This window comes from Petaurus breviceps, unplaced genomic scaffold (assembly GCF_028583685.1).
Source record: "Petaurus breviceps papuanus isolate PSGF00001 unplaced genomic scaffold, PetGlider_PUasm1.0 90925, whole genome shotgun sequence".
Lineage (NCBI taxonomy): Eukaryota > Metazoa > Chordata > Mammalia > Diprotodontia > Petauridae > Petaurus > Petaurus breviceps.
Window position 1 is genome coordinate 32981947 of NW_027187380.1, and position 16596 is coordinate 32998542.

The 16596-nt window shown below is 39.3% G+C and overlaps 1 protein-coding gene across 1 annotated transcript in view; it reads right to left on the reverse strand.

Annotated features, from left to right (window-relative positions):
• SEC14L1 (SEC14 like lipid binding 1) overlaps positions 1-6228 on the reverse strand; it is a 107961-nt gene extending 101733 nt beyond the window's left edge. Inside the window, exons 1-2 of the mRNA XM_069076749.1 lie at positions 5977-6228; positions 2770-2860 (exon numbers count right to left, since the gene is read on the reverse strand). Of these exons, the coding sequence (XP_068932850.1) occupies positions 2770-2832 (63 nt within the window). The 5' untranslated portion in view covers positions 2833-2860; positions 5977-6228. The remainder of the gene's footprint in view (positions 1-2769; positions 2861-5976) is intronic.
• Positions 6229-16596: the final 10368 nt, after the last annotated feature.

A 16596-nucleotide genomic window follows, 5' to 3' on the forward strand; every position in this document is an offset into this window, starting at 1 on the left:
TCTTATCCTGAAACAATTTAAAGGAGTATGATCAGGTCTGTGTTTTGAGAACATCAATTTGACATTTCTGTGAAACGTGGATTGAGGAAGGGAAAGATCAGTTAATTAACAGGCTATTGAAATAATCTAGGCTTAAAGTAATGGGGTTCTGAACTAGGGTAGAAGCTGTGTGAATGGGCAGAAGGGTACAAATGCAAAAGATGTTACAGAAGTGGAATTGGTAAAACTTAGCAACTGATTAGATATGGAAGCTGACAGATGAAAGGGAAAGTCAAAAAGCTAAAGACGATAACATCAATGAAGACAGAATAGAGAGAAAAGAAAAGGTAGCTGATAATCTAGAACAAGACATCAATCTTAAAGGTAATTATAGAGTCAAAAAACTGATGAAACCAAAGGAAGATAAATAAAGGGGGAGAGAGAGAAGATGAAGAGCTAGAAGTAGAATGAAGACTAAGAAAAGTCTACTGGATTTAACAGCCAAGAAATCTTCGTCTGCCTTGGAGAACTGTTTCATTTTAGGGGTAAAGGAATAAACCAAACTGCTAGGGATTAAGGGGAGGAGATGAAGAAACAACAACAACAATAAAATCTAATAAAATTAAGGTTTACAAAGTACTTTAAAAATTTTATATTATTTGATCCTCACAACAACCCTGGGAGATAAGTATTGTTATTAACTCCACTTTTATAGGTGAGGAAACTGAGTCAGAGGTAAAATGATTTGAGCAGAGTCACAAAGTTAGTGTCAGAGAGTGGATTCGAACTCAAGTCTTCCCGACCAGGTCCAATGATCTGTTAAAATTGAGGGTACCCTTTCTAGGAGTATGGCTATGAGAGAAATAATAACGACATCTCAAGGGGTAACAGGGTCAAGTGATAGTTTCTTTTTTTAAAGGATGGGGAAGATGAATATTTTTGTAGGCAGTGGCAAAGCAATGATGGATAAGGAGAGACTAGAGATGAGAGGTATGATTGAGGTGGCAGGCTCCCAGAGGAAATGGGAGTGGAAAGAACAATGTCATGTACACAGCAGGTAAGGAATAAATACTCAGAGAGTCACTGAGCACCCAATGTACATGTTGTAGGCTGGGTATATTTTTCAAGTTGATGAAAGTTCACTCCATAGGGATAAATCTATAAAAAGCCTGACTATATGAATAATATAGGAGACATGGCGAGGTATGTCCTATGAGTTCTAAGAGTCAGGAAACAGAATGTAGTCCTTGTTTTGCTAGTTAACTGAATAAACTTAAACAAATCACTATACTTTTCTGGACCTCTGTTTCTTCATCCACACAATGAAGAAACTGGACTAGGTGAGTTCTAAAGTCTCTTCTGGTACTAAGAATATCACATTTAACTTCTTATTCAGGAATTCAAATATTTCTTTTACAGTTTTCAGATATGTAAGTAAATGTCCATAAAAAAAAATTTGTCATTTCTTGTCCTTAGACTTTTTTTTCTCATTCTGAATCAGCGATGGAAAGACAAATTAACAGAGAAATTCTATTGTTTTCTCTGAATTACAAGAAAAACAAGGATATAGAGTAAATATTGAGGACTGATGTCTCAGAATTCTAAGATCAAATGGAATAAAGATCATTCAAGAACTAAATATTTCTACAAATTAAAAACATGAAGATAAAATTCTATAACATAACTACAGAAAATTGGGAAAGGACCAGTTAATATAAAAATTAATAAATGTACTTTCATTTTCAGAATCCAAAATATTTTCAGACAACTCAAAAGTTTAGTAAGCAGCATAACAATAATACATACTTAATGGCCAGGAAAAGACTTTAAAAACACCTCACAGCATCCTGAGTAGAATCAAGCTTTTTTTATATAGTTGGCTATGGAGACATAATTTGACATATGGAATATTCAAATTATTGTAATGAATAAAATTATAATGAATATGACTTAATTCCTTTCTGACTATAACCCTAACACAAAGATTATCTGTTTTAAAAAGTTGTAGAAAAAATAACTAACGTGCATAAGTCTCAACTCTTTTCTTTTCCTTGCAAGTATGTGTTTTAAGATTTCTTTAAAAACAATAACTAAGAAGTACTGAAATATTTTTATTTAGTGAAATGTCTATCTGTTCTCATGCACTTAGTGAAACTCCTCTAAAATATCAATAGAAACTTAAGAAACTTACATAGTTGATTGATTTTCATTAGGTCATATGTGGAAATGGTTATTGTTTAAGAAAAAAAACAGTGCTTTTCAAAAAGTTATTGGGATAAAGTGAAACTCAACCCTGAAGTGATAAATGCAAAGCCTACCTAATGCTTCTAAATGTGTTTCAATACAAATAGGAAAACAAAAAAAGGAAATGTTTTTCATGCTCCCTTTTTATCCTTTGTTTTTCTTTTAAACAAAAAATATAGCAGTGATCCTGGATGAAGAATTATTTAGTCAAATTTCTACTTCTTTAAAGGAAAAACTTTCCCCTTTTTAAAGAAAAACTAAATAATGGTTAAGCAACAGTACAGCAGTATTTTTTTTAAATTGGTACAATTTCTAAAAATTGTGTCAATTTTACAAAAAAAATTTAATTTTGAGATGACATTTTTAAAAGTAAAAATAAAAAAAGTAGACTGGAAGAATATAAAAGCATAAAAAACAAAGCATGAAGAAGAGAGGTAAGGATAAACATTAAAACAAGAATTATTTATAAATTATCAAGTTTGTAAAAACAACAAAAATACGTTTTTTAAAATAAAAAAAAACTGATGAATAAATTAATGTACTTACAGCCATTATTAACTCAAAGGGGTATTTATATACCCGCACTGGGGATTGGTATTTTTGCACCATGATTGTAATGTTTTAGCAATCTTCAAACCTGCAAAACACATACAAACACACCATGATGGGAGGAAAAAATGTAACTACCTTTGTATATTACATCACTGCCCCACTCAATAGTAGGAAAACAGAAGGAACTCAAATTAATAAAGGAAAGAAATAGAATCAGCAGAATTTTTAGTAGAATTTAATAAAAGATAGTTGGATAATTTTTTAAACATGAAAACAACAGTGTAGTATAAAAAAAGGCAATTTAGCCTTGGAGTTTAGAATCCTGAATTCCACCACAAAGTATGGCTACCTGATGAGGAACAAGTCAATTAAGTTCTTTGGACCTAAGTTTCCACAAAATTTATAGGGTATTTTTACTTGGAAAAGAAAATTTATATTATTTTTAGCCATGGTAAAAACTAATTTATTCGCCAAATACTAAATGTGAGGATAACATAAAGAGATAAAAATGAAAAAACAACCACACAATTCAAATTAAGCACTAAGCTCAAGTAAAATATTGTATACAACCTGAACTTTAGTAATTAAATTTTATTTTCTAATTTGTACTATAATTTTGTGAGTTTATCTTCAAGGGTAAAAGGAAAGTTTCTCAGACCCATTTCTAACCAAGTAATTAATGATCTGTAAATATGTATAAAAGTATCAGGTGAGTTTGTACTAAGAAGAATCTTTTTATAATGTAGATAACCATCCTCTAGTTTGTTGGATGAATGCCAGTATGAATTTTTCTTAAAACACACTTGTATTTCTCAAACATAGCACTTAAAAGCTGGAGGACAGAAGGAACCCTGAGGATATTTAGTAAACCATCTTCATTTTACATGAGACAGTTGAAATCCAGGGAGATGGAATAGGTAACTTTCCCAATGAAGTGAAACAGTAAGTTGAGGTGAAGAGAGAAGGCATGATTAACAGGAAAAGGACCAGAATCTGGTTCTTCTGATTGCAGTTCAGTGCTTTCTCTGTAACCTGCTGCTGTATGAAACCAGATATTTCTCCTGACAAACTGATATTTCCTTTCTTATTTAAACTAATAACACCAAATCTGACTGACAAGTATGTGCCCCATGCTGTAGGAGATACAAAATGAAATACAGCATGAGATACTGAACTCAAAATAAAACCTAGCTGTGAAAAAACTGAAAAATTTCTGGGCAATGTTAATAAAAATTCAAACATTTTATCATCATTTATAGTCTTACAGTACTTTTAGCATTTCAATGAAGAGGGGGCTTTTATTTAGTTTCATTTTTTTCTTGTTTCTTTTTAAGTAACAACTACAGCTCATCTATTACAAGAAGCCTTTCCCAACTCCTCTTAACTCTAGTATTATTTCTCATTTATTTTGTATATAGCTTGTTTTGTATATATTTGTTGGTAGTCTCCCCCATTAGATTGTAAGGTCCTTAAGAGCAGAGACTTTTGTGTCTTTTTGCATTCCCAGGGCACATGCCTGGCACATAATAGGAACTTAATATTTATTGATTGATTTTGGTATTATTTATTGCCTTTTGTCACTATCAGGGCCCAAACTCCAGGATTTTCTCTTAACTCTCATACTTCTTTTGGGTCTACTACAATCCAGCATTTGATCGTGGGAAAAATAAATCACCAACACCTTTAGTTCACCACCTACTGTTAAGGGGATTTATTATCAAACATAAAAGCGAAAAGATCTCTGGAACAATGTGGTTCAGTTTTTTAAGAAACTGTAACAGCCATTCATTTTAGTGAACTGAAATATTTGTTTGTTGAGCTACTATTACTCATCACATTCCTTAGAAAATATGCTTAACATGATACCAGAGAAAATGGTAAAACACTGGATGTTTGGGATCAAAAAACTTGTCCCAAAAGAGATCCCTGATCACAAAGGCCAAGTGCCATCCTTTGTTGGGCTGCCTCTACGGCAATAAGTTCTCTTAAAAATAAACGACGGCCAACTTTTAAAGAGATCAGAAAGGTATGTGAGGAAACCAGGCTACTCAGTTTAAAGAGAAGCCTTACAGGAGGGCACAGTACTTTACCCCTATCAGAGGGCACAGTACCTTACCTCTACTGGAGAAAAAGGCAACTAGAGAATAACAAGTAAGAAAACCCCAGGAAGTGAGGAAGAAAAGAAGTGCCAGACCCCCAAAATTCTGGCTCTTAAAAAGTGGAGAAAGGGAAAAAGGTATTTGGGGGTGGGAGGATACCCAAAGGGTTTGGGAGGATTACCAAAGAACCGCAGGAAGAACATATAAAAGGCAGAAATGAAGAGAGTTTAACTCTGGAGAGACTTAAAGTAACCAAAAGGGGCCATAGACCCAGAGGTCCTGGAAGACTCGGAAAACCGGCCATCCGGGAAGAAGTTCGGACGTAACTAGGGGCTAAATCCTGGAGAAGGCTGTGAAGTGAAACAGGGAAGATGGAGAGAGGTAGGAGAGAAAGGCGTTAGTTAGGAAACTTTTAAGTGACTGGAGGGTAGGGTGATGATATGATGAGAAAAAGACTTAAAAGTTAAAGGGGGCAAGACTCCGGGTGGGGATGTGATAAGAAAGGAGGGAGAACGTGAGATAATTTGGAAGGAAAGAGGGACCGGACGAAAAGGGAAGGGAAGGTAGGGGGGAGGAGGAAGGAAGGGGTGAGTGTCTTTGAGAAGGAAAAGATTCAGAAGTGGGAGAAAAATCCTGACGTGACGGCTAGCGGGGAGGGGGGGGAGGAGGAGGGGAGTAGGTGAAGAGGCTGTAGACTATCTTCCCCACCACCCCCTGGAAGAAATGGCCTAGAGGAAGGAAGCGGGTGGGGGGGGGGGGGGGGGGGGGGGGGGGGGGGGGGGGGGGGGGGGGGGGGGGGGGGGGGGGGGGGGGGGGGGGGGGGGGCGGGGATGGCCTGGGAAAAGAACCCCCGTTCCATAGGCTCAGGGGGGGGCTTAATTAAGGGGAGCAGGACCCTGGCTCCGCGGAAGGAGACGGTTGGCAAGGACGGAGGGGGCCGGGAGCGGCCCGGACCCATACTCAATAAGGGAGTGGGATGCGGAAGGAGCCCTTGGGGGCGGGAGGCCCGGCGAGTCTCAAGCCCCCGGCCCGCCGGGCCTCTCGATCGCTCTGGAAGGGCCGGGAACGCGCACAATGCCCGCCCGAGAGGACGCGCGCCTACCTCCTGTCAGAAAGGCCAGGTTCGGAGCAGAGGGAGGCCGGAGGCGCTCATCCCGGCGGCTCCAGTGGTGTTGGAGTCGCTGCTGCTGCTGCTGCTCTACTAGTGTAGCTTCTGCTTCTAACGCTACCGCTACTGCTGAGGTAGCTCCTCCGACTGCTGGTTCCGGGGAGTGGGCTGGGGAGGGGGAGGAGGAACAGGGAGAAGAGAAGAGAAGGGACGGGTGGTTGTTATGGGTAACAGGGAGGGCGGGGCCCAGACGGCAGAAACAGGCGCACATGCGCAGCTGGAGCAGAAGTGGGCGGAAGCTGAGGGGGACGACAGTTGCTAGGGTAGAAGGAGGTGGGGGGGAGGGAAACTGGTTAGAGAGGGGGAGGGTTAGTGAGAACGACCTGGGCCGAATCTCAGGTGCGCAGGCGCAAAAAGGGGTGCAAGAGGGGTGGAGAGAGCGCTCGCGTGGCATTGCAAGTAACGTCACAGCTCGGCCCACCCCATTTGTCGGCGTTCCAGGGGGTGTGGTTAGAGAAAGGAGCTGAGGTTTGGGAATTGGAGGACCCGGATGCGGTCGGGACCAAGGGGGTCTAACAGCTTCAGGGATGGGAAGCTATTTTGGTGCTAAGATTTCTGAATAACAGTTTTGTTTTCCTTGACTCTGTCCTTTCAAGTTCACACGCACTGGCACAGCTTATGAACTTCTCTCTCCTGTTTCTTCACTATTTTGTCTGATGTTCAAAAGGCTTTGATTCCTTTGGTCCCTCCTCCTTTTCCTACCCGTATGACCTAGGAAAAGTTAGCTAATCTCTCTGGGGCCTCCTTTTCCGCTTTTCTAAAATGAAGGAATTAGACTAGAATAGAATCTCTAAGATCCACTTTCTAAATCTGGGATCACAGTGGGGGTTTTTTCCCCGTCTGGAGAAAGTCCTCCCTCCACCACCCTCTTACGGTGCCCAGGCCATTTCATGCTCTGGAATTTGGAAGACCTCTAGGATGGCCAGGGCAGATGACCTCAAGGTGTACTATTGAGATAGTCTTCTCGTTGTTTTCCCCGCCTCTAGTCTCTCCCCTCTGCAATTTAGCCTCCATTCAGCTGCCAAAGTGATTTTCCTTAAGTGCAGGTCTGACGCTATACGGCACCTCCCTCCACACTCGGTAAACCCCAGCTCCTCATTACCTCCAAAATCAAATAGAAAATTCTCTTTGGGGCACTTAAGTCCTTCATAACCTGACCCCTCCTAGTCTTCTTACACTTTACTCCCATCCATGTACTCCACGATGTAGTTACACTTGCATTCTTGCCATTCTTCAAACAGGACATCATCAGCATTATTCCGTGACTATTTTTTGACTGGCTGTCCATTATGTCTAAAATGTTCCCCTCCTCTGCCTCCTGGCTTCCTGGAAGACTTGGCTCCAATCCCAGTCTATAGGAAGCTTTTTCTGGATCTTCCCCCAACCCCCATTCCCACCCTTCTGCTAGTGCCTTCCCTTGGAAAGTATATCCCATTTTCACTGAATGTGTCCTGTATGTACAGTTATGGCTATGTGCATGTGGTCTCTGCCATTAAAATGTGAGCTCTTTGTGGGCAGAAAACATGTTTTTGGCTTTCTTTGTACCCCCAAGATAACTGCTTATTAAATGCAGTTGACTGACTCAGTTGCATCTTTTTTGGCTTATACGCAAATGCTACTTTAGCGCAGGATGTTGAGGGGCTGGATATTAGGTGCTCTGCCGCCCTTTGTGATAAAAAAAAAAAACTCAGGGATCTGAGTTTTAGAGGATGGGTAATAGACTGACTGATGAATAGGAGAGGGAGGAGGTAAGAAATCAAACATGAGACCTACATTTTAGGTAGGCTGTAGGGGCTCTAGCTCTAAATTTGAAAGGCAGTAGTAAAATGAAATGACATTTGGGAGGTCTTATGGTGTGGGAGCTCCCCCTCCCCAACACAAACATACTACTTCACTAAGAAATAAGCAGGACTACAAAATAATAAGAATTTTTGTTGTTAAACACATCAGAACTTAGCCATTCAAACCAACATAGTCACTCTGAGAGACTGGGAAGCAATTCAAAACATTTTTGTAATTACTCCTTTGGAATTTGTCTTTCAGGGTCAGTTTATGAGTCACAAACAAGAAAGTCAGTGTCTGTATAGTCACAAAGTATTTCTAACTAAAGAGTGTCAGAATTTCAGAGTTAAAAGGGAATATAGACAGGGGGTGGCCAGGTAGCACAGCGAGTAAGAGTACCCCCCAGTGGTGCGATGACCTGCGGATCTCAGGCTCAGACACTTAGCACCCACCCAGAAACACCTGGCCGTGTAACCTTGAGCAAGTTACTTAACCCGAATTGCTTAGGGGTGGCCAGGTGGCTCAGCGAGTAAGAGCACCTGCCCCAGTGTCAGGATGACCTGGGGATCGAATCTGGGCTCAGATACTTAGCACCGTAACCTTGAGTAACTTACTTAACCTCAATTGCTTCAAAAAATGAAAGAAAAAGGGAATATAGAGACCATCTAGTCTAACTCACACCTAAGAATTCCTTCTACAGCATCCCCTAAAAGTGATCATCTAGACTTCTCTGAAACCTTGCTTCTCAAAGTGGTATAGCTTAAGAAGCTTTTTCTTACTTCTTTCACTTCAAGCATAAATCCTCCATTCTGTTTGACCCTAGAACAATGGGTGGAAGTTGCAAATAGGCAGTTTTCCTCTTCCATATAACAGCCCTTCAAATATTTGAAAACAGGTGTTTTGTGCCTCCTTCCTCCCTCCTGCACCAAGTCCAAGTAAAACACTCCTAGTTCTTTTAACTGGTCTGCAAAGGATAATCTGATAAGAACAGAATCCACATAATCTGGTGGCTAGGTGGCCCAGTGAGTAAAAGCACAGGCCTTGGAGTCAGGAGGACCCACTGGTTCTGGCCTCAGACACCCACACAAAAAACTAGCCATGTAACCTCAGGCAAGTTACTTAACCCCAATTGCCCTCCAAAAGGCAAAAAAAAAGAGAACATAATCCACAAACCACAGACCCATTCATTTGATATAGATTCCTGAAAAAATTCTTGGAAGGCTTACTAAAGAGATAGTTGGTAAGCATCTAGAAAGGAAAGTAGTTATTAAAAAGAACCAGCACAGCTACATCAAGAATAAACACTTCATTTTTCATTCATGTACAAGAATAAGTCTTGTCCCATATGTGGCAAAGAATTGGAAATTAAGAAGATGCCCATCAATTAAGGAATGACTAAAGAAGTTGTGATATTGTGCTGTGGTTTTCCATTTGAAGAGGACCAAGGCATCAGGGAAATGATGACTTGACTTTGAGTAAGGGAGGGCTGTGCAAGGCCACCAGCCTCACTTTCTCCTCCATCTAGATCCAGTGACATCCCTGCCCAAGCTCCACTTGATGGCTGTGTTTCCAGCCCTCCTGGCTTAGAGTGAATGTCAATGGTAACTGTTTCCTCTTTGGAGACAAACTTTGGAACAGCAACCCTGAAGCAATCCCTTCACTCACTTTTTTTCCCCCTTTGGTCTTTTTGAAGGGAGGAAGTGACTTGCCCAAGGTCACACAGCTAGTAAGTGTTAAGTGTCTGAGGCTGGATTCGAACTCAGGTTCTCCTGATTCCCGGGCCAGTGCTGTATTCACTGTGCCACCTAGCCACCCCCTTTGACTTACTTCTTCTTTAAGGCCTGTTCACTAAATGGGCATTACTCTAAGTGAATACTTGAAAAGGTCCTAAAAGGGCTGGGGTCCGCCGTTGTGATAAATGGCTGATGAAATACTATTGTGCTAAAAGAAATTACAGCAGGATACTTTCAGAAAAACCTGGGAAGACTTACTTGAACTGATACAAAGTGAAATGAGCAGAACCAGGAGAACATTGTGCATAATAACAGCAATATTGTGCAATGATCAGCTGTGATTGACATAGCTATTCTCAGCAATACCATGATCCACAGCAACTCCAAAGGATTTATGATGAAAAGTGTTATCCACCTCCAGAGAAAGAACTGATGGTGTATGAATGCAGATTGAAGCATCCATTATAAAAACTTTATTATCTTTTGGTCTTTCTTTTTTAATATGGCTAATATGGATATGTTTTCCATGACTACACATATATAATCTATATCAAATTGCTTTACTTATTAAGGAGGGGGGAGTGAGGGAGATAATTTGGAACTCAAAATTTGAAAAAGTGAATGTTAAAAAATTTTTGTTTACATGTAATTGAGAAAAATTCTTATCAAAATATACTTCTGGGGCGGCTAGATGGTGCAGTGAATGAAGCTGGAATCAGGAGGACCTGAGTTCAAATTAGGCCTCAGACACTTAACACAAAAATTAGCTGTGTGACCTAGGGCAAGTCACTTAACCCCAATTGCCCTTCCAAAAAAAACCCCAAAATATACTTCTGATCATGGGGGGAAATGATAAGCCATGACACACCAACCATCTTTCTTTTTTTCTAGTAAATTACAAAAAATGCTGTAGATATATTTACCTAGATTTTCAAAAAGCTTTTGATAAAGTATGTCTTGCTATTCTTATATACAAGATGGAGAGATATGGATTAGATAATAATAAAATCATATGGATTCAAAGACTCAAAGACCAGTTCTTCAATGATTCTTCAATGGTTCTTAAATAGCTCACTGATCAACAAGGCAGGAAGTCTCTAGTAGAGTGTTCCTAGGAATTTTTAATTGGCCCAAATTTATGACTTCGGTAAAAGCATAGATAGGATTAATATCAAATTGGCAGATGGCACAAAGCTGAGAAAGACACAGTAAATGAAAGGATCCAAAGTATCTTGACAGGGTAGAGCACTGAGGGCTGAATCTTATAAGATGAAATTCAAGTGTGATAATCATTTAATATCAATTTAATAACCTCAAAAGGGCCAGGGCCTGAACTAATCAACCAGAAGAAGAGCCTGGACCTAATAGCTTGTGTTCTGAGGAAACTCAGAGAATTCCTCTTTCTGTGTCAACAAAGTCAGATGGGGCTGATTTTATGGCCATTAAGGATGAACCCTTAACCTAAGGCACTAACTTGAGTAATGGTACTTTTTCTTATTTTAATTTTTTTGGACATATACTATATTATAGCATGTTAATGGTAAAGAAAACACAGATATCTTGAGTCATAATTTCAATTGACACTTTGTCAACTCTTATTTTATTGTATTTACCACCTATCCAATTCAGAAAATTCCTTTCTCATACAATGATTAAACATTTATGGAGATCATAAATTTGAGTGACACAGCCACCCTGAACTGGGATGGTTCTAAAATGTATTTAAGCTTTCTCATTCTTTTGTTCAGGCAGTCAGAGTTTAGGTTCTGGCTCCATGCAGCACAAAGCTGCTAGGATTAAGGGAATAAATGATATGAATGTGTATCACCTAGCCTGTTTGCCTCCTTTAACCAAATTTTCAGGTTGAAAAGAGAGATAATCATGAAGTCTTACACTTGGATAAAGAAAATCAACAAAAATATAAGATGAGAGAATTATAAATAGCAATTATTTTATTGTGGTTTTTTTTTTTTGTCTTTTTAGAGGGGGGAAGGCAGGGCAATTGGGGTTAAGTGACTTGTCCAGGGTCACACAGCTAGTAAGTGTTAAGTGTCTGAGGCCAGATTTGAACTTAGGACCTCCTAACTCCAGGGCGGGTGCCACCTAGACACCCCTTGGGTACTATGTTTTAAAGAGAACATTGATAATCTGATGAGGGTCCAAGAGGGGGGTAACCCAGATAGTGAAGGTGTTGAATTCATTATATATTAGGATCAGTTGAAGGCACTGTGCAGATTTATCATAGAGAAAAGAACACTCAATACCCCAGTGTATTCAAGTGCTGTATTTGAAGAAGGGGGATTAGACTTGTTCTGTCTTGCTCTAAAAGTCAGAACTAGGAATAGTGGGTAGAAGTTGCAAAGGGATCAATTTAGGCTTAATGTCAGGCAAAACTTTTTTTTTTTAAGGCTATCAGGGTTAAGTGACAACACAGCTAGTAAGGGTCTAAGGCTGAAATTCACTTAGGTTCCTTCTGACTCCAGGGCCTGAGCCCCATCTACTCTGTCACCTAGCTAAGCCCAAGGAAAGACTTCAAAACAAAATTACCCCAAAGTAGAATGGCTAGTTTCAAGCGGTAGTGAATTTCCACTTCTTGGAGGTCTTCAAGGGTAAACAACCACTTGAGTGTATAATAGTAGGGATTCCTTTGTGAAGGGTTGAACTGGGTTAGCCAATGAGGACCCTTTCAATTCTTAAATTCTGTGATTCTTATCACAGCCTTTCACTATTCTGGTTGCCTTTCTCTGGGTACTTGCTAGTTTATCATATCCAGAACTGAAGCTACTACTCCAGCTATAGTCTGATTAGGGCTGAATACAGTTGGACTATCACTTCATTCTATACACTGTTCTTCACTAAATGTAGCCCAGAATACAGTCGGACTATCACTTCATTCTATACACTGTTCTTCACTAAATGTAGCCCAGAATTGCACATTGAGCTTACTCTCCACTAAATCTGGGGTGTTGGAGGCAACTCCATAAATTTTCAGTGTGAGCATTTAGACCTTAGAAATCAACCAAGGCTATAAATCAGGGCTGGGTTTGGTTTATTATTTTGTTGATTATTTAGACTTTACAAATGAGGAAATGTTAATAATGCTGATTAAAAGTGTATCCTGCACATATTTTTCCCTCAAAGAGTTGGTTGTTAAACATTCATCAGCAGAAACCTGACTTAAAACCTTCAGATCTTTTTGAGACAAACTGCTATTGTGCAATGCCTATAATTCAAAATGTCAGACTTTACATTTATCTCATTTTAGCTTCATCTCATACTATATTTACCAAAATTATTGTTGGTTGATTTTTGATGACAAAAACCATATCTACCCTGAAAGCACAAAGATTGAAGCCGTTCAAAAGGCTATGGCAAAGATTGTGAAGGCAGTTCTCCAGGAGTTAGCAAAAATGATTTCAGCAATGACAGTATCATTAAAATAAGAGGCTAGTCAAATCTTTTTGTGTAGACAACAAAATGAAACCTAAGAGGCACCTATCAATAGAAGAACTTCTGAAACAAAATATGGTATGTGGATTTAATGGAACATACTATTTGCTGTGATGAAAAAGAGTGTTTTAAAGACTTGTATAAACTGATACAGAATAAGTGAGCAGAATGAGAACAGTTTATGCAATAATTATATTGTAAAGACAAACAACTTTGAAACCCTTGATAGCTATGATCAGTGCAATAACCAACCAGAAGACTGGTAATGAGTCATGCTTTCTCTCTCCTGACAGAGGGACAATGGACTCTGGAGATGACCGATGGCAAAATTTATTTTGCTTTAACTATCCATCTTTGTTGCAAGGGTTTTGTTTTTCTTTTTCTTTTCTTTTTTTCCAATGGTGGGGGGATGAGGAGAACAGATTGAAGGGAGAAAAAAATGAATGCTTGATGTTTTTAAAAATAAAACAAACATTTTAAAAAAGAAATGAGTATGTCTCAAAGTAAGCACTTTAAAAGGGACAGTGCTCATTTGTATGTAATAACTTCTGGTGTTGATATGTTAATTTTAAAAATCATCCTCATTACCTTATATTGGCATCTTCTTTCCTGAGTCCTATATAATGTGGTTGTCACCTGTAGTGATGGGGGAGGGGGATGTTCCTTCTCAGTAAAAGGTTCAAACTAATAAGGTTCTGTCCTTGGGAGAATTTGCTTTTTCTAATACTCTCCGTCTCATTATGCCCCTACCCAAAATATTTTCAAGGGGAAAACTTACAAAGCTTAGGTATGGCCTAGGATCTCCCCCAAACAGATTTGCAGGATCTCTTACAGAAAGAGACTAGATACACTGTACAAAGTAGATACAAGATATAAGATAAAGTGGATATCAGTTCTGGGTATATTTATTTCCTCCACCACAAAAGAAACTCGAAATATAGAAGACTCATAAGCATGTATTAAATATTCAAGACATGAAATAATAGCCCATCACCTATCATTCTCCCAGGAGGTAAAGACAATTTTATAGGACTTCTCAACAGATTTTTCATGTTCACCTTTGGTTTATACTGTCAAAGCAACTCACAATTTAAGATATTCTGACAGACCAGAGAATATCTTCGGGCTTTCTTAGTCCTTTCAGGGGTAGTATCCCCTCCCTCTATGGGGGGATGGCAGCTAGGTGGCAACAACAAAATCCTCCATATAGTGTTTTTCTTCTCCCCTGAGAAGTTGTAAAAATCACCTTTTTCTGAGCAACCAGCATCTGACCTCTCAAACTCACAAAATACTGACAAGGCTGGGAATATTTCTCAGGATGGCGGTTTGGTGATCTGGATTCAGGGAAAGAAACATAAAAGAGAAGAGGCAGCCAAGGATTTGATATGCAGGGTTGTCTAGGCAAGTGTATATTCTTGCTGCAGTTGCCTTCACAGCTGGAGGAAGAAGGAAAGAGGAAGGACAGATGAAGAGAAATCCCCTCACCCTTCACTGAAAGTCCAAGGGAGAACTGTGCTGGCTGTGTTCCAGTAAAGAAGCCATGCTCAAGCTATCTCTCCTTACTTCTTATGACCCGAAGATGGGGGGGCTTTTCCTGGTCAATCCTCTTTAACATAGCTCCCAGTCATGGGGACACAGGACATGAGGAACCACTGGTTATGTGCCATTTAGCCAAGGGGGTGAGAGCATGTGTCCCTCCTCACAGACCCCAAGCACATTTGGGAGAGGCACCAGTCCAATAGCTCAGGGGGTTCCCCTGATCATCCCTGTTATACAGAATTATATGTAATACCCAGTTTGTGCTCTCCTTAGAGCCATATTTTAAATATATTGGAAGATCCAGGGGAAGAAAAAAGGAAACCTAAAATTTTTCTTGTTTTGCTAATTTTATCTAGTTTGTGATAATTTATGCAATATTGAAGAAAGCAAAGCATCATCCAAGTCCCACTATCAACTATCATATACCTACTGACAATACCTACCAACATAACAATAAATAAAATTACAGTGTAACAAAATGAGGAAGCTGAGTGGTCACCAAATGATAACCCTCAATGATGTAATTCAAATTCAGTTCCTTCAGAGCAGGGACTGTTTTGTTTGGGTTTTTTTTTTTTGTCTTTTTATCCCTAGTGATTAGCATAGTCTGTGATATACAATATGCTCAATAAATTCTTGTTGACTTAAATTGAAAGCTAGCTATATGTAACCATGACTTTCTGTCATTCTGTCTCTCCCTGCATGCAACATGAGCTCGGGAGAGAGGTATATACATTTGGGGATCATCTGCATAGAGATAATAATGAAAGTAAAAGAAATACACATTTATATAATGTCTACCATGTGCCTGTCATTGTGCTAAGAGCTCTTTATCAATATTATGTCATTTGATTCTCATAATATCCTTGCTATTATTATCCCCATTTTATAGTTGAAGAAATAAAAGCAAATAGAGGTTAAGCCCAGGGTCACACAGCTAGTAAGTGTCTGAAGTCAGATTTGAATCCTCTATGCCATCAGCTGAAAATAGACTCAGTGTGCAGAATTAGATGTTTTTTGGACAAGGCCAATGTGAGAATTCTTTTGCTTCACTAATAAATATTTATTCACAGTCTTTGTTTTTCTTTCCTTTTACTTTTCTTTCCACCAAAGGGGAAAGGGTGTGGAAGGACAGAGATATTGATAAGGTAGGGAAAAAAGGAAGAAAAGGAAAAGAAAGAGGGTCATGGAAGCACTTTTTATTTTTAATGCACAGAGAACAGGAGGAAGGTCAGAAAGAATCCTTCCTACCTTTCTTAGCCAAATTAAAAAAAAAACTCCAACTATTTAAACTCATTACTTCCACTTATTTCATTTACTTCTCAACACTTTGCAGTTATGGTTTCTTACATCATCCTTAAACTGAAACTGCTCTCTCTAAAGTTGCCAGCATCCTCTCATTTGCCAAATCTGCTCTTTTCTTAGTCCTCATCTGTCTTGACCTCTCTGCTACATTCAACACTATTGACCACCCTATATTCCTGGATACTCTCTCTAGGTTCATAAAATCATACTCTCTCCTGGTTCTCTGCCCACCTCTCTGACTGTTCCTTTGCTGGATCATTATTCATATTACACCTCCTAACTGTGAGATTAAGCTCTGTTCTTAGTCCTTTTTTCTCCCTAAAATCTCTCAGTTGGTGACCTCACCAACTCCCATGGGCCTAATTGTCATCTTTATAAAGGTGATTGGAAAATCTATATTAACCAGGGCCAATATGTCTGTAGAGCTTCAGTCCTATATCATATGTTTCCCTGTCATTATGTTTCATACTGGACATCCCAGAGACATTTCAAACTCAATACGTCCCAAACAGAACTCACTATACTACATCATCTCATCCCACCCCCCAACTTTCCCTTCTATTTCTTTATTTCTGTCAAGGACACCACCATTCTTTCAGGCTCCCAGGTTTAAAACCTCACCACTATCCTTGGTTTGTAACTTTCCTGCATACCACATATCCAACCTAAATCTTGCCATTTCTATATATACAGTGTCTCTCTACTCATACAACCACCATACTAATTCAGTCTCTCATCACCATTA